Consider the following 14,760-nt stretch of genomic DNA (forward strand, 5'->3'; position numbering starts at 1 on the left):
AGCAGGAAGCAAAGAATGGTTGTATTAATCTCTCGAATGACAAGTTACCACATCATCGTGATTTAACACATTATAAAGACTAATAGATGCTTAAAATCAACTTGCTTAAACCGCATTAATTATGCATTAATATCAAGCTAATCTGGAATTACTTTTGATCTATTTTTCCTCATTCATTGAATTTTAAATAATCCTGAAGGAGATAAACTCTTATAGCAGCGTGATAAAACAGAATGTCAGTGTTATTCGTTAAAGTGGCTAAAAGATATGAATGTAGGCCATTCAATTCTACGTTTTTACTTCTCAGGGAATCAAGATAAAATTCGTTTTAATGTTTAGTTTAAAATTCATTCTAAAAAACAATTGTTATCTTGATTCTCTGAGAAATGAAGACGTAGAATCGAATGTTGTAAGCCTATATTTTGCACTATTTCTGCTTAGTTACTAATAAAAACAACAGAAAATGTCAGAAATTTACTGACAAGTTAAAATTCATATGACTACCTTAGTTCCTTAACTCGTCCATTGGATCAGATATTGGAAGATCTCGTATACATGTGTCCTTAAAAGCAGCCGTAAATACAGCATAGATACAACTAAATCATCAGCATATTTCATTACGCCAACTACCGCCGATTTACGCCTACTCCGAGCCCGAATCCCATCCAGGCGTTCGTCGCAGCGTCGTGCATACCCTCCCGGATCCCTGTTGAACGATAAAAAAAGAAAAGGCAAATGCGAAAATCCAGCTGTGGTGAACATCCAGTGAACGTTGAAGCGAATCTCGAGAGGCGTTTCTACGAAAGCGAACGCCCACTATAAAGGATCATGCTTGGCAACCAACAAGAAACGTAGGGCGTAGCCTTTGAATGGGACCCCTCTAGTAGCCCGTCAGTCCCAACGAGTCGACGCCGGTTTTTCCGGGTCGGAGAAAGAAACAGAGAGCCACCCATTGCTCTAACTCTAGGAGGGACACGAGGGGACCGGTGGCCCAGCTGACACTACGTTATTGCGCCGGTACCCCTTGCAACGAAAGCCACGCGTCCCGGCTTGCTTGTTCCTTTTCTCCGGCGTCCAGTTTTTCCATCCATTTTCACTCTTCCTCGTTCCTTTTTCTTATATCTCCCTCCTCATCACGTAACGGCGAGACGCGACGGCTCGTTCCCTGTCATCCCGGCGCGCGTGCCCTACCCCCGTCGCGAGAGGCCCATGCATCCCGCGATCTGTCCTTTTCTCGTTCTCCACCTCCGACCTTTCGGAGCCCGAACACTCGTGTTGCCTCAGGCGGACGCGGTGCCCGGCCTCGTGCTCCCGTAGAGGCATCTCGGTAGCTCGTACAGTTCCGCGCTCAGTGATTCAGTTTTGTGTTTGTCTTCATTGTACAAGTGGGTGAGTTTTCGTGCAACGCTGAACGCTGGAGGGTAGCCGAGTTCCTGGGAAGGATGGACGTCACCAGCGGCATGCGGCCCATCTTCGGAGGATACCCGTTTCAAGGTTTGTTAACTCACACTGTTTAGTCATTCATCTTCATGCATATCTTCACAGAGAAATGTAGAACTGTAATTTATATTCATGTGCAATCACAGAACAAAGACATGTGAACAGTATAGGAAAAGGAGTATATTAATTATTACAGTTCAGTTTAAGCGATAAGCATCCATTATGTCAGTTATTCGAAATCATATATCATAGTTTAATAGCTGTTACATCAAACATATTCAGTAAAGCGCACCCCTAATGTTCTGATAATTGGCATACGATCTCGCTGCTTCACGAACTGGTTGATTTCTCAACAACGGCAACTTTGTAGCCGTTCCACTATTAGTTAAATACATATGGATTAAAGTCTTCAGTATTGGTTGCTAGAAACCTTTTGCATAATCTCTTGCACAAGCTGTCAGCTTTCATCCTGTGACATAATAGACACAGAGGAGAAGCGAGATCGTTTACCACGGTTGTCATCACTCTTTTTCTCTTTTCCAAAACTTTGATTAGATACCATGTAGGAAGGACTTTATAAGATTTATTAATAGTAGGAAAATAATAGCAAAGCGGTCGCATTATTTTAATGAATTGAAATAATTGAAAAGCCTTTGATAATAAAAATTTCTTGGAACACAGAACAGCTAAACATTTCTTAGAATTGTATTAAAAATTCCTTAGAACATTTAATATTTACCAATTAATTTATTATAATACGCTATTTCTACACCCAAAAATGAATATTGTATCTGTGAAACGATAATAATAATGTTAAGAATCGTTGGGCTACTTTTTCTACAAAACGATGCTAATTACAAGCAGTATAATGGAGCGTGTTAATGAAACTAATATAACGGCAGGAGGGTAGCTAATTCAATTAATGATATCGCAGTATTGAACCACATTTAATTTGGAAAAAATCTACCAATGTAACTGTAATTACACTCCGGATTTTATTTATTCTCATCTAAAAATTATTTTCTTCTACATTACTTTTCTGTACCTCCTATTTATTTTTAGTATTAAATGTTCCTCGACATAAATTTTGCACGTACGAAGAATAGAAACGGTTAATTCTGGTAAATTCTTCAGTAGAATTTTAACTGACGGTCCGTTAGACAGTGACTTTGTCTTTGACTATTAAATAGACGGTTGGTCACGGCCCTTCGCTTTTCAATGCTTTTGTCTTTTGAAAGTGTACGCTCTTCAATTGGATGGACAGACGTTCGCGATAGCGTTACGTTGATAGAATAGAAAATTTAAATGGACATTGTCAGTCTGATAATTCAATAATGATATATCAATTATCTTCATACAGTAACATGTATCTACATATGCTGTGCTTTCGAATTAACAAACGTCGTCATCGTTCCTTCGTCTCTAATACAGATTCACGATTGATACTCTGAAAATTAATTTATCATACAATTTCATCAGCCACGAAACTCGTCTAGCCAAACAAGTCTATTTGCATAAATTCTGCCATCTCCCAAATGAGCGTGAGCCTCGGCATCGATTGAGATGTTCGAGCCCGTTGAACCGAAACGACGCGGGAATGATTGAAACACTTTCAACAGGTCAGGGACGCATGAATCAACTGGGCGGCGTCTTCATCAACGGCCGGCCGCTTCCGAATCACATCCGATTGAAAATCGTCGAGATGGCAGCCGCCGGTGTCCGGCCTTGCGTTATCTCGCGGCAGCTCCGCGTTTCTCACGGCTGCGTTTCGAAAATCCTGAATCGGTACCAGGAAACGGGATCGATCAGGCCGGGCGTGATCGGTGGTAGCAAACCGAGGGTTGCCACCCCCGAGATCGAATCAAGGATCGAGGAAATGAAGAGGGATAATCCTGGAATATTCTCGTGGGAGATCAGAGAAAAGCTGGTCAAGGTAAGAAATGATCGCTTGCACAATTGATTCTATGTTGATTAAAATAATTTATTCGTTACCAACAGTATAAAAATATTTTAATTAAATCCTGAATTATTCTACTTAGTATATTGCGACCTGAGATCAGTTACAATGCTCCGAAATATTCGAGTCAGAACTATTTGTCTTCAATGAAACGAAGGGCACATGATACATGTTCAATAAAACACTATCTGGTTTAAATGCAATAAATGTCGTATTTAGTTTTTCACGAAGGAAAAATGTTGGGAGGCGTCGTCGGACCTTTCGATAGAGGGGGTGGCTATTTCCGCAGGGTCCCCCTATCTCCGTCGAGATCGCGGGTGGAAGTGGGGCTTTTTAATCTTGTGCACAAGGCGTGCGCGAGGTGGGCAGGGGTGTACGTGAGCGGCCCGAGGCGACTCGCGTGTCCTTTAATACATTACTGCCCGCCGCCTACACCCACGCATCATTGGCGTAACGCTCCCTCGTTCGTGCCGCGATTTTCGAGTATGCAAAACGGCTTTTCCAAGAATAGCCGCTCTTCCGTGTCCGTCGCTTTATCTCGGCGTACCTTGAAAAATCGCGAACATAGCCGCGAACTACGTTCGCCCAAGTTATGTGAGCCGAAGATGATCGTTTTCACCGCAGATAGTGATTTCGATAAAAAGAGACACGTTTAACGTGATAATGAAGAGGTATGAAAAATTTCAGGGGTGGTCTGGCTTCTAATCATTATTACAAATATGAATTGCGTGTCTCGAATTTTTCTTAATAAATAGGGTTCGTATGATTTTTAATATTGATCAATTTTATTCAGTTTTAAAAGAATTAATCTAATATTAGTAATAGATGCTTCAGCTGAGATTCAGCTGAGATAAAAACTATACTAATTCGGAATATTCAAAGATGTATACATTCACAATTCGAGGGTGGTCTAGCTGCCGAAGCCTCAGATCAAGATAGCGAAGTGGCAGTAGCAGTTAGACAAGGAAAAAACAGTGTAGAGCATCTTGCTCGCGACGAACCAGCAGAAGGTTCTTAAACACGAATTCCAATAAAACCGAACCGCAGCCGGGGGCCACGTGGAACCCAGGGCGATCTCTCGATAGAGAGATAAGCCGTTGATGCAGGGAGAGCGAAACGGTCGAGTAGGAATGAGACAAAGAGGGTCGAAGAAGAGAAGCCGGTGGTCGAGGCTGAAGGAGGAAAAGCGGTTTCGCGGACGCGTACGCCGTTGCAGAGTCGTGGAAGCAGGCGGTCGTGGCCGGCATTAATACGGCATTTAATGTTGGAAGGAGGCGTTCCTGGTCCCGAGGAGACCCGGGGCGGCATCCGTCTTTCTCCAGCGACCATCGTCAGGACGTTGCCACGACGAAGAAGTCCGTCTCTTCCTCTCGCGCTGTCATCGCCCCGGACCCCAAAGCCTCGACCGCCACCAAGGATCGTTATTGTTTCTGAGATCGCCGATCCGAAAGATAGCCATCGACACCGGCGACCCCCTTTTTCGCTTTTTTCACCTTCCGTCCTCCCTTTCCTCATCGGGACGTCTTTTACCTCCTGTCAGGACTCCCTCCTCTCGCCTCGCGAGCACACCGTTCCTTCACCTTCGCCCTAGGACACTCTAACTTCTTCCCTCCTCTGTCCCTGTCCCGTTGCATCCTCGATTCGCTTTCTCTCAGCTTCGTTCTGGCCCTGCAACGGCACCAGCCGATTTCTCGGTTTTCTTTCTCGGCTATCGGCTATCTGCGAACGTTTTCGGGTTATCCGTCGATCGATTCTCGATGAGATAAAACCGATCGATAACAGCCGAGAGATTTTTACCGATCCCTCGATCGCCTCCGGCACTTGCTAGCAAGATGTTATTGTTTCATGTGGTAGGTATGGATCACGGTAGTCAACATCGAGATTTACGAGCAGCGAGACAACGCATAACGACTCTATATCTTAATGAACAAATATTAATCAATTATAACGTGATGTGTAAACCGCGGATCGTTATAAAAAATAAAATGTTAATAGTGCCAGTTTAAAAAATGTGTTTTATGTGAAAATTTCTTTTATCATCTAGATATTGCAACGTGCACTCTACTTTTGATATTTCCTACATTTGTGTTTACACCTTTCGCATATTCACTTTTCTTATAAACGCATAAAATCCACAGTCTGGACACGGGACTTGAAAGTTTATGATTAAATAATTACTGAGAAGAAAATGTATTTCAGATAAAAAAAGGTCTAACGTGTGATATAATATAAAATGAAATTGCCAAACCCTATTTTCCACTATCAGCTGCTACAACTACGTATACATTATACATGTATGAATGGGATAGAGCTACTACACATTAATTGGAGGCTTGCGTTTAGTTCCGGAAAAGGATTATTGACGTTTATGGCCTATTAAACGTCAAAACTTGTAATAGTCGTACGATTTAAATATTCATCCATCCAAAAATTAACCAGCGGCATTGTAACTTTGTATTCATTGGTCTGATAGAATGACCGTTAAGCATGATTAGCTTATGGTAATGGTCGATTGCGAAATCATGGTTTCACGCCGGACAATTATGTACCTACTTCTCTTGATAGCAGACCGAGAGTCTACAGACTTCTTCACCACTTAATTAACAGCTACTTTAAACCGCAGTGTATTTAATTTATAAAACGAGTTAGGAAGTTTATTCGAAGTCTCTATTACAAGATCCCGTACACGATTTACCTTTACGGAATCGTTCAAGTATTCGAGCATAGTAAAAACACTCGCATAGATGTAACGGTACGCAGCGCAATGTGTAATAACGCTGAATCTCGGCGGCGCAATATGTATATTTTGCTTTGAAAATGATCGCGCAAAATTGTAGTGCGGTAAGCTGTGTTCGCGAATCGCAAATGCCAGGCGAAACGCAGTCCGCGTTGCGGCTGCCAGCGAATTTCCATTGTCCTTCGAGATTTGTGCATTTTAAGACGCAACGGGAACTTCACATTTCTTATTCACATTTAAACCAAAAAGAATTATGAATTGAATATAATCATATTAAATTTCAATTGATTAATCTGCTATTAATTTTTAGTCGTATATTAAATTGTATAATTGCATGATGTATCATTTTTATATTTTCTATTTGGATAGGAAGGCTTCATGGATCCTCCAAGCGTCAGTTCCATCAGCAGGTTACTTCGCGGTGGCCGACCTGGTGACGATGGGAAAAAGGACTACACCATCGATGGTATATTAGGCGGCAGTAAGTCAATCTTTTTACAAAGTATTAGTCATCATAAAATATACACTCTGCTCTACTCTATGAAAAATTTAACGACACAATCGATCTCTGAAAATTGAATGAACCGGCTTGATCAAAGATCGTTCAGTACGTGGAAAATGAAGTTAAAAAATGCAGTGAGAAGCTTGCGAGCCTAAACTCGGCTATTAGAATACCAACGCGTCAGAGAACGATCCCCCACGACACGCAATCACATACTTAACTCAAAACCCAAACGTCACCGTTCACGAGCCATCTCCAAAGATACATCGTCATACGACGTCGCACGTCATCGGGGCGTTAATTATTCGTTCCCTGGGGTGAAAAAGTGTGCAGCGAGAAAAGGTTGCGAGGGGAAGAGAGAGACGGTTGTACGTATGAGGGGAATAAGAGAAAAGGAAGCGTTGGTAGCGATGCGAGGCGATATCGCGGCGCGGAGAAACGACGAAAAGAAACGAAGAGGCCAGGCCCGATCCATCGTCGGAGGGCATCAAGAGCTTTTAACCTCCTGTGTCTACGAACGAAGTTTGACGTATACGTACGCGCGCGTGTGTACGGGACCTTAAGTCCGGTCCTACGTCGTCGGTTAGGCCAAGTTAGTCCGAATGAGCCCGGATGGGAAGGGAAGCCTTCAGGATTTAATCTTCGGTGGGCGTGAGCAGGATTAGCCAGGTTGCCCACACGTCCGACAAACGGATTACAGGAGTGTCAATATCTTACGGGCCACGCATTATCCCTCTTCTCCTGCTCCTTCTTCTTCTTCTTCTTCTTCTTCTTCTTCATGTTCGCATTCTTTCATTTTTTTTCATTTCATCCTTTTTCTCATTTCGTTTGCGAGCCGTGACTTCCTTCTTGAGGCCTCGTGCGATTATTTTTTTCAGCTGCTTTGTGGAAATGTGGATACTGTTTGGTAGCATCAGTCTGAGCTCTGTATTAGAAAGCCTTGATTTTTTAACGATATTTAAACAGCAATTTTTACAACTGTTTTTATTATTCTAATCCGCATATTTAAATATTCCATCGAGTAAATGACGGTCCTCTCAATAATGAGAAGTTAAACATAAATCATGCGAACATGAAGGAATCGAACGTGACAACGAGTCGGCGTCCGTCGACACGAGGCGGGAATTTGTTTTCGTGAGTGATACAGGTAGACAAGGAGGAATTAGCGGGTACAGGTGTTCCGAGGTCTTAAAAGTTGGGACCGTCAGGCACGTTGCCGTGAGAGAAGGGGAGAATTCGACGTGCATAGGAACGGGGAAGAGGATCGGGGGAGGACGGCGTGGGTCTCATAAATAAAAATAGTCTGCGCGAGGGAGGAAACGGGAAGAAGACGAGAAACGGACGCGAAGAAGAAGAGCGATGAAATGAAGAGAGAGAAACGACGCGCCGTGGGGGTAGGAAAGGAGACGCATGCATGTACGCGCGTTTATTTTTATAGAGGAAACGAGAGGGAAACGGGCAGAGGAGAAAGGGTGGAATAGGGACGGATGGATCCTTCGATCGTGGATCTTGGAGAATGCGAGGATAGAGGCGAGAGGCGAGAGGGACCGTGAGGCCCTGTGAGAGTCCCGCGGAGATCAAACGGGCCGCCTGCCACACGTCGACAGTGGTGCTCATTCATAGATCCTCATTGCGTCCTGCAACGCCTCTAATACTCACGCTGTTCACAAGTTCTGAGAGCTCTTTGTGTTATCTTTGGACCTGATAGTCTATCAGTTTAAATTAAATACTACAAGGGATGTGCGTCTGGTATGCCAATTACGAAGTTAATAAAAATTCACGTCTGCATTTGAGATGAGTAAAACCATTCTACAAAGCTCATACTTTATCGATAAACGGAGAGAGACTAATGAAATTACTTGAATCACTGCTAATATTGTAAAAGTAGTACCGTTAAAGGTATTGAAAGCCGAAGAATCTACATTGATGATGATCGATTAGGTTCTTATTAATTACGTACCATAAAAAGTAATCAGAATGCTGACGAATTCAATGCGAATTGATTAGCGATTTAATATCCTACTCCTAAATTAAAAAAAAAAGCAATTGACGAATCGTGCATAGACTATAATTTACTGTGATGAAAAAACAACCGTCATGTAAACATTTATGGAAATTAAGAGATAATAGGGCAGTATAATAATATACAACGGGTGTATAATCGATTAGCCGCAATTATCTCAATGATATCGATATTGACATAGCTGCTACGATTATATCGGTAAACTATGTTAATTAAATGTATGATACCGGCCGCGATGAATATTAATAAAACGCGTTGCGGGACAGGTGTAAAACCGCGGAGGGCTGTTCTCGAGGCGATCGGATTCCCCGAGAGAAGTGTTCGCGGCGCGCCGGCCCGCTTTAAAACCGAACCCCTCAATTAGAGATATCCATCGCCATAGAACCGCGTTCAAGCATTCATCGAGCCCGCAAATGACCGTCGTTAATGTTTAATACCTTTTAATTAAAACTTAATCCATCAAACTTTTTTCACCGCGTACACCGATCTCGCGTGAATACTTGTAATTATCACTTTCGGCCGTACCGACCCATCGCCGAGCCGAGATTGGGACGATCGTTACGTTCAAATTACACGTCCTCTGCCTTCAAACAGATTGAGGGAATTAGCATCTGCTGATTTGTAACGTACGTATAATTTTCTCAACTGAATTCACTTGTAGAGGATTAATTGATTTATCGAATAATTGACGTCGTCGATTATCTAATTATTTAGACATTTAGTTTTCGGAGTAAATCAAACTGTAGAATTAACACTAACGGTATCTGTGTATCCTATTTGTTCCGATACGAGGAGTCAGGGAAATGTGCAACGCCTGATAACGGTTCACGGAGTAGCCAAGTTGACTTTCGCATTAAATTAAACCACTGCACTGCCGAGACCATCTGAAGAACGCAATATGAACGGGGGAGGGGCAGGCTACGGTGGACGAATTCCATCGTCGACGGCGGAGAATTACGGGATAGCGGTCGTGATAGGGAGCACCTCTGAGCGGATATACTCGTACGGCTCGGGCACGAAAGTGTCGGGGCCCGACCGAGTATAGGTGTCGGCAGGCGAGCAGGAATGACACGTAGCCTGTGGCTTTCTCATTCCTTCTTATTCAGTCCCTTTGGCCGAGGCCGCCGACGAGGGATTAGCCTAATGGGTCCTGCCCCCCCCTCTCTCTCTCTCTCTCTCGCTCTCTCCTCCTTGCTCGTTCATTCCCCGGGTGTGTTACACGTATATGTATCCATCCTGATCCTTTAACACCACCTTCGACCTCCTACGTAATCGGAATCGGCCGAACCCGATGAGCAACGCCGCTAAGTGATTCACAATCAGGTTTATTGATTGTATCGATGATCGAGACCCTGCGAACAGGGAGACATTTAATCGATCTTCTATCATTTCATCTCTGGAAAGTATCAAAACGTAAACGTGTTAAAAAAGCTTCCTCAGAGATAATTGAGTTCCTTGGAATTTCACAAGTTCAAATCACGAGATTATAAATTCGCCTTAAACACCATGCAAAAAAATTTATTTAAATTATTCATGAGGCAGTAGAGAACAGAAGTGAACTCAGCTTCATGACTAAGTTGAAACAGAAACGAGACAAATGTAGTTACATTAATGCAGATTACAATGGTATCAGGAGCAGCATTAAACGACCAGCACAATATTATCGGCAATAATGTGAAGTAAACGTCAACGATTTCTTTCACGAGCCTCGATGGACTTTATCAAAAGCGCACGGGACGATATCATCTGGACAGGCAATGAGCCATCACATAGGAAAAAGAATGGGAGCAAATGAAGAAAGAGGCGTCGGGTCGAATGTGTTGGAACGGAAAAAAGGAGCAACGTCAAAGAAAAGGAGCAGGCCTGTCTCGGCCGTGCGTTGCGGTGGTATCAAGCCGTGCATCTAATATGTTACGCTGCCCGCGAGTCCTTGTCACGCGAGCTTATAATCCCTTCGAGATCGAGAACACACTTGGCCCGATCCATGTAATGGTTCACGTTTTGATTGTAATCTGTGAACGGTACCTCGTAAAAACATTAATGCAACCGAAGGGGGATCGGTTCCCTGGGATGAAAACCAGTCAAGATTACGTCGAACTGGAAGGTGTAACGCATTGTCGCAGGAATTACCCGGTTTCGATGAAATCTTCTTGATACGAGAACGGAAGACGGTTAATGTAATAAATTATTCTTACATGATTATTGGAAACATGGAACAGTTCCACTGTTTCTTGATTGCATATTTTCTTTGACAATTGAGGAAGCAGTCTGTTTCACTAAACGAGTTTTAAAGTAATACGTGTTGCCAAACAGGGAATGCAAATAGAAGTGATAAATCATTGGTTTAACGTGCATGCATCGAGAGCACTGCTGCGTTTGACTAAGAATACGAACTTTCTAAGAATTGGAAAGATTTCGTGAACGATATTTCTAACCGAGGAATCACTAATCACTAATATTTCGTAAAAAATATACAGTGCTGTTCACTTGGATAGCCTCAAATAGCGTTTGTATGTAATATAAACAAAATAAAATAGATAGAATGATGAAATATAGAATTATTGTAAATATTCCTTCTCTGATCTATTGCAAAAACATTAACTAACTGTGACTAAACACACGATTCATGCAGAAGTTAGAAGACGTGTATTTCCAACAATAATGTATCTTCCAAGTACTTACATCAAAGTAAACTAATGTCATCCACTAATTTGTAATGCAAACGAATCTAACTAGTAAGCAAGAATTCTCAACGACATTCCTTTCTTTGACATAAGTTCACGTGCATACATTAATTTTTACCCGAGGCTATTCGAGTGAAAAGCACTGTATCAACAAACAGAAATGAATGGAATCGTAATCAATTTACGTATGAACTGGATTACGGATTAACTACGACCGTAATCAGAAAATACGTTTCGTGCCGTTGAATTTTTCTCACTGATATAACTGCTTGCATATCTAAATGAGTTTTACTATTGAAACACGTTCATTCCGTATGAAGGAATGCAATTATCCATGGTACCTAAAAACAACATTAAATTCTCGAACGGCGATGGCCACGCAATGGTCAGATAAGAGAACAATAAATCACTCGATGCTACCAATCGCAAAATCCCGTCGACGAACACCACGGGTTTTGCAAACATAACGCTGGCAATTACGAATTTACGGATAACATAACTCGACCGCTTAGAGTGTAACGTGGAAACGGAGACCTTCCCCCGAGTCAACATTCGATATAATTTTGTACCTTTCGCCTGGCGAAAGACGGAAACGGCCCTACGTAATCCGTAGATTCGACCGAAGCTTAAAATTCCAGCGTGCGATTTCCATCGTGGATCAAGACCACCGTGCTCGCGGCTAATGATCCTCGGCCGGTGACTCCTTTACAATCCCCGGGAGTACCTACGCGTTCTGATTTCCACTGCGGTCGGTCGGTCCGAAGCGTTGACAGTCCCATCGACGTCCTCTCTGGTCCCTTTGTGAAAACGCCGACAGCAAAATAAATTACTTAGCTTTCTTCGCGATTTCATAAGCACTTTCATGAATTTACATTAAAACATCTGAGTTCCGTGTGATTGTTGTTCAAATTTCAAAATCCCGTGGCACAATAGGCGATCGAATGCAAATTCCTCGTAAAGTATAATAGCGCATTGGTTGGTTCGCGTTAAACAAAACCGACGATATGCATAGAAGCCGACGATGAGAGTCACGTTTCCCGTACTCAACTCGAAGAGGGAGCGTTGACAGGAAAATAAAATGCGCTCTCGGATGTCAACCGCTTCGCGGGTCATTGTTGGCATTTTGAAGACATTTGTTACCATTTAGGGGACCTCACACACGCTGCAAGACCCCCTAGGACCGCTGCTGGAGAGAAAGGTAGGACAGAGAGGGCCAGGCTAGATTTATAACCTACGGAGGTGCGGCACCTTTTCCACCATTCAAGCCGCGATTCGACACGCGGAAAGCTGAAAGGGAGGCGCTGGAAAGCGAGCCGATTCTCCCCTGCGACCACGCAGAAAACAGGGAACCAGTTGCTTCCTCATACATACGTTTACCAGATATGTTTCCTCCGTTTCTGCAACGCAATATCGATTTACTGAATCGACTATGATTCGGTTATTCAACGGGAAAAGTGCAGAATGTTTCTTAATTCTTTAGTTTTGAATGAAGGGGGAAGATGGTATGGTGTCAACAATGATTTCATTCTTTTTATCATTTAGTATGAAACATCATTTATTTATGCTACGATAGTTGCAAATAAGATTAAGTTTCATTTTTTTAAATAAAATAAGGAACGGCTTGTATAATTCGAAATCGTGACTACTGGAGGCAAGGTATCTCTCTCTCATAGCACATTATTGGCTACAACACTATCTCTCACTTGTCAGTAAGTGATTTAGAAGCGATTTGAAGGAGGAAGTGCAATCTCGTGCTGTAAGAAAAAGACAGCACATAGATGAACTATGTATTTCTCTCTTTACACCTTTGCCTACATTTTCGACATACAGGAAAGCTGCAGAAAGCTACGCTTTGCGGTCAGAATTACGAATTTGCAGACCATACAGGCGCTGTGTGTGCAATTTCATTTAAAATATTCTTACATTTTCAAATGATTGTTATTCTTCCTATTGCTTCTTTATTTAATTTCTCCCCTTTTCTCCTAAAGTAGACTTCGCATAAAAATTAGGTTCATGAGTATAACGTAAGTAGATTCAGTTTCGATGCTCGGTTAGACGGCGCAAGAGTTTCGGTCTCTCGTTCATATGTAAACGTACAGGACTTTGCTCAGCGGGGATGCTGACCAGCACATTTCAGGATGACGTTGCTACGAAAGAGATATTTGCTCTCGACTCCGCGGGCCCTCTCTAATTGATTACACGCATCTTTTCACGCGTTCTATTCAGCCAATCGTCCCTCTTTTCATCTCCGTGAGGGCCGATATTGATTGTGCCTATCAACGAATAAACCCGACCGACAGCCCAGTGATCGCAGCCCGCGTGAAGCGGGTAATTCACTGGTCAGGCATTTGTCGTCCGTCAAGGGGCATCGTATATCAGCTTCTGATCATGTCCCGTGAATATCGAATCGATGGCTATTCTCATCCACGAATAGACTTGTTGACTTTAACCCTTATTTGCATTCCCAAAAATTCAGTAGGGATAATAAATGAATTACTCGTTTTAAGTCATTTTTAAATTACCAAAGAAGATATTAAATGAAACTATCACTACCTATTTAAAATGTAGGTCGGATAGTGTTAGACAAAGTAACTTTTACATGAACCGAGACTTTATTGTTTTACATAAGCGCAGAAGTGTTCGAAGAAAAACGAAGTGCAGAAAATCTAATCAATACACTAATGGGTGTTCGAGCGAGAATACGGTCCGAGACAATGGCATGGCGTGAACGAGAAGGTAATCTATAAAACATTTCATCGAGCAGCCGCCTTCCTGTGCCCTCTCGTTCTCTCATTAAAACTCCAATATATGGAGGCAGTTAAACGATCACGCCCGATTTCTAGTTTCGTTCTTTGCAGGATGTTGCCCTTTCCTTTTCTCTCTGCACGTCCACGTGCAGTTAAAACAGAATGGGACCATAACGAGAACGAAGACCATAGTCAATAAACACGAGACTATTTAGAATCCTTCTTCGCGCTTAAAATTCGCTTCATTTCGATGCTTACTGAAATTGTTGGGACCTTTAAGAATATCTTTATCATCATTATACAGTTACATCGCTTAGGCGCGCTTCCTCATGGTAGCTTCGAATTAATGGCTCGTCGTGAAATATCGACGAACATTTTTCGGGCTGTCCGCGACGAGGTACGGCGCGCGGCATCTCAGGCCGCGAGGTGACAAGAATTTAAACCGGGTGTCCGTCGGCTTTATTGTAAATGCAACTTGTCTCCGAAGCATTCTTCCATTCTTCGGTTTGTCATAGGAGAAATGCGGAGCCCGGCAAAAGGTGCCGCCAAAGGGATCACCGTGGATCCTCCTGTCGTCCCGACGCGGGAAACTTCACTCGCCCTGCGACCAGTAGCTTTCTGATAAAAATTGAAGAAACCTTAGAACTTCTTCGACTCGTTAATTAAACTT

General features: G+C 42.7%; 1 protein-coding gene across 1 annotated transcript in view; it reads left to right on the forward strand.

Annotated features, from left to right (window-relative positions):
- The first annotated feature begins 1,442 nt into the window (after positions 1–1,442).
- Positions 1,443–14,760, forward strand: part of LOC108622788 (protein gooseberry-neuro) — a 17,461-nt gene continuing 4,143 nt past the window's right edge. The window contains exons 1-3 of the mRNA XM_018020871.1: positions 1,443–1,494; positions 3,060–3,373; positions 6,504–6,615. Of these exons, the coding sequence (XP_017876360.1) occupies positions 1,443–1,494; positions 3,060–3,373; positions 6,504–6,615 (478 nt within the window). The remainder of the gene's footprint in view (positions 1,495–3,059; positions 3,374–6,503; positions 6,616–14,760) is intronic.

The sequence above is a fragment of the Ceratina calcarata genome, unplaced genomic scaffold (assembly GCF_001652005.2).
Source record: "Ceratina calcarata isolate Rehan_Ccalc_2016 unplaced genomic scaffold, ASM165200v1 scaffold242, whole genome shotgun sequence".
Lineage (NCBI taxonomy): Eukaryota > Metazoa > Arthropoda > Insecta > Hymenoptera > Apidae > Ceratina > Ceratina calcarata.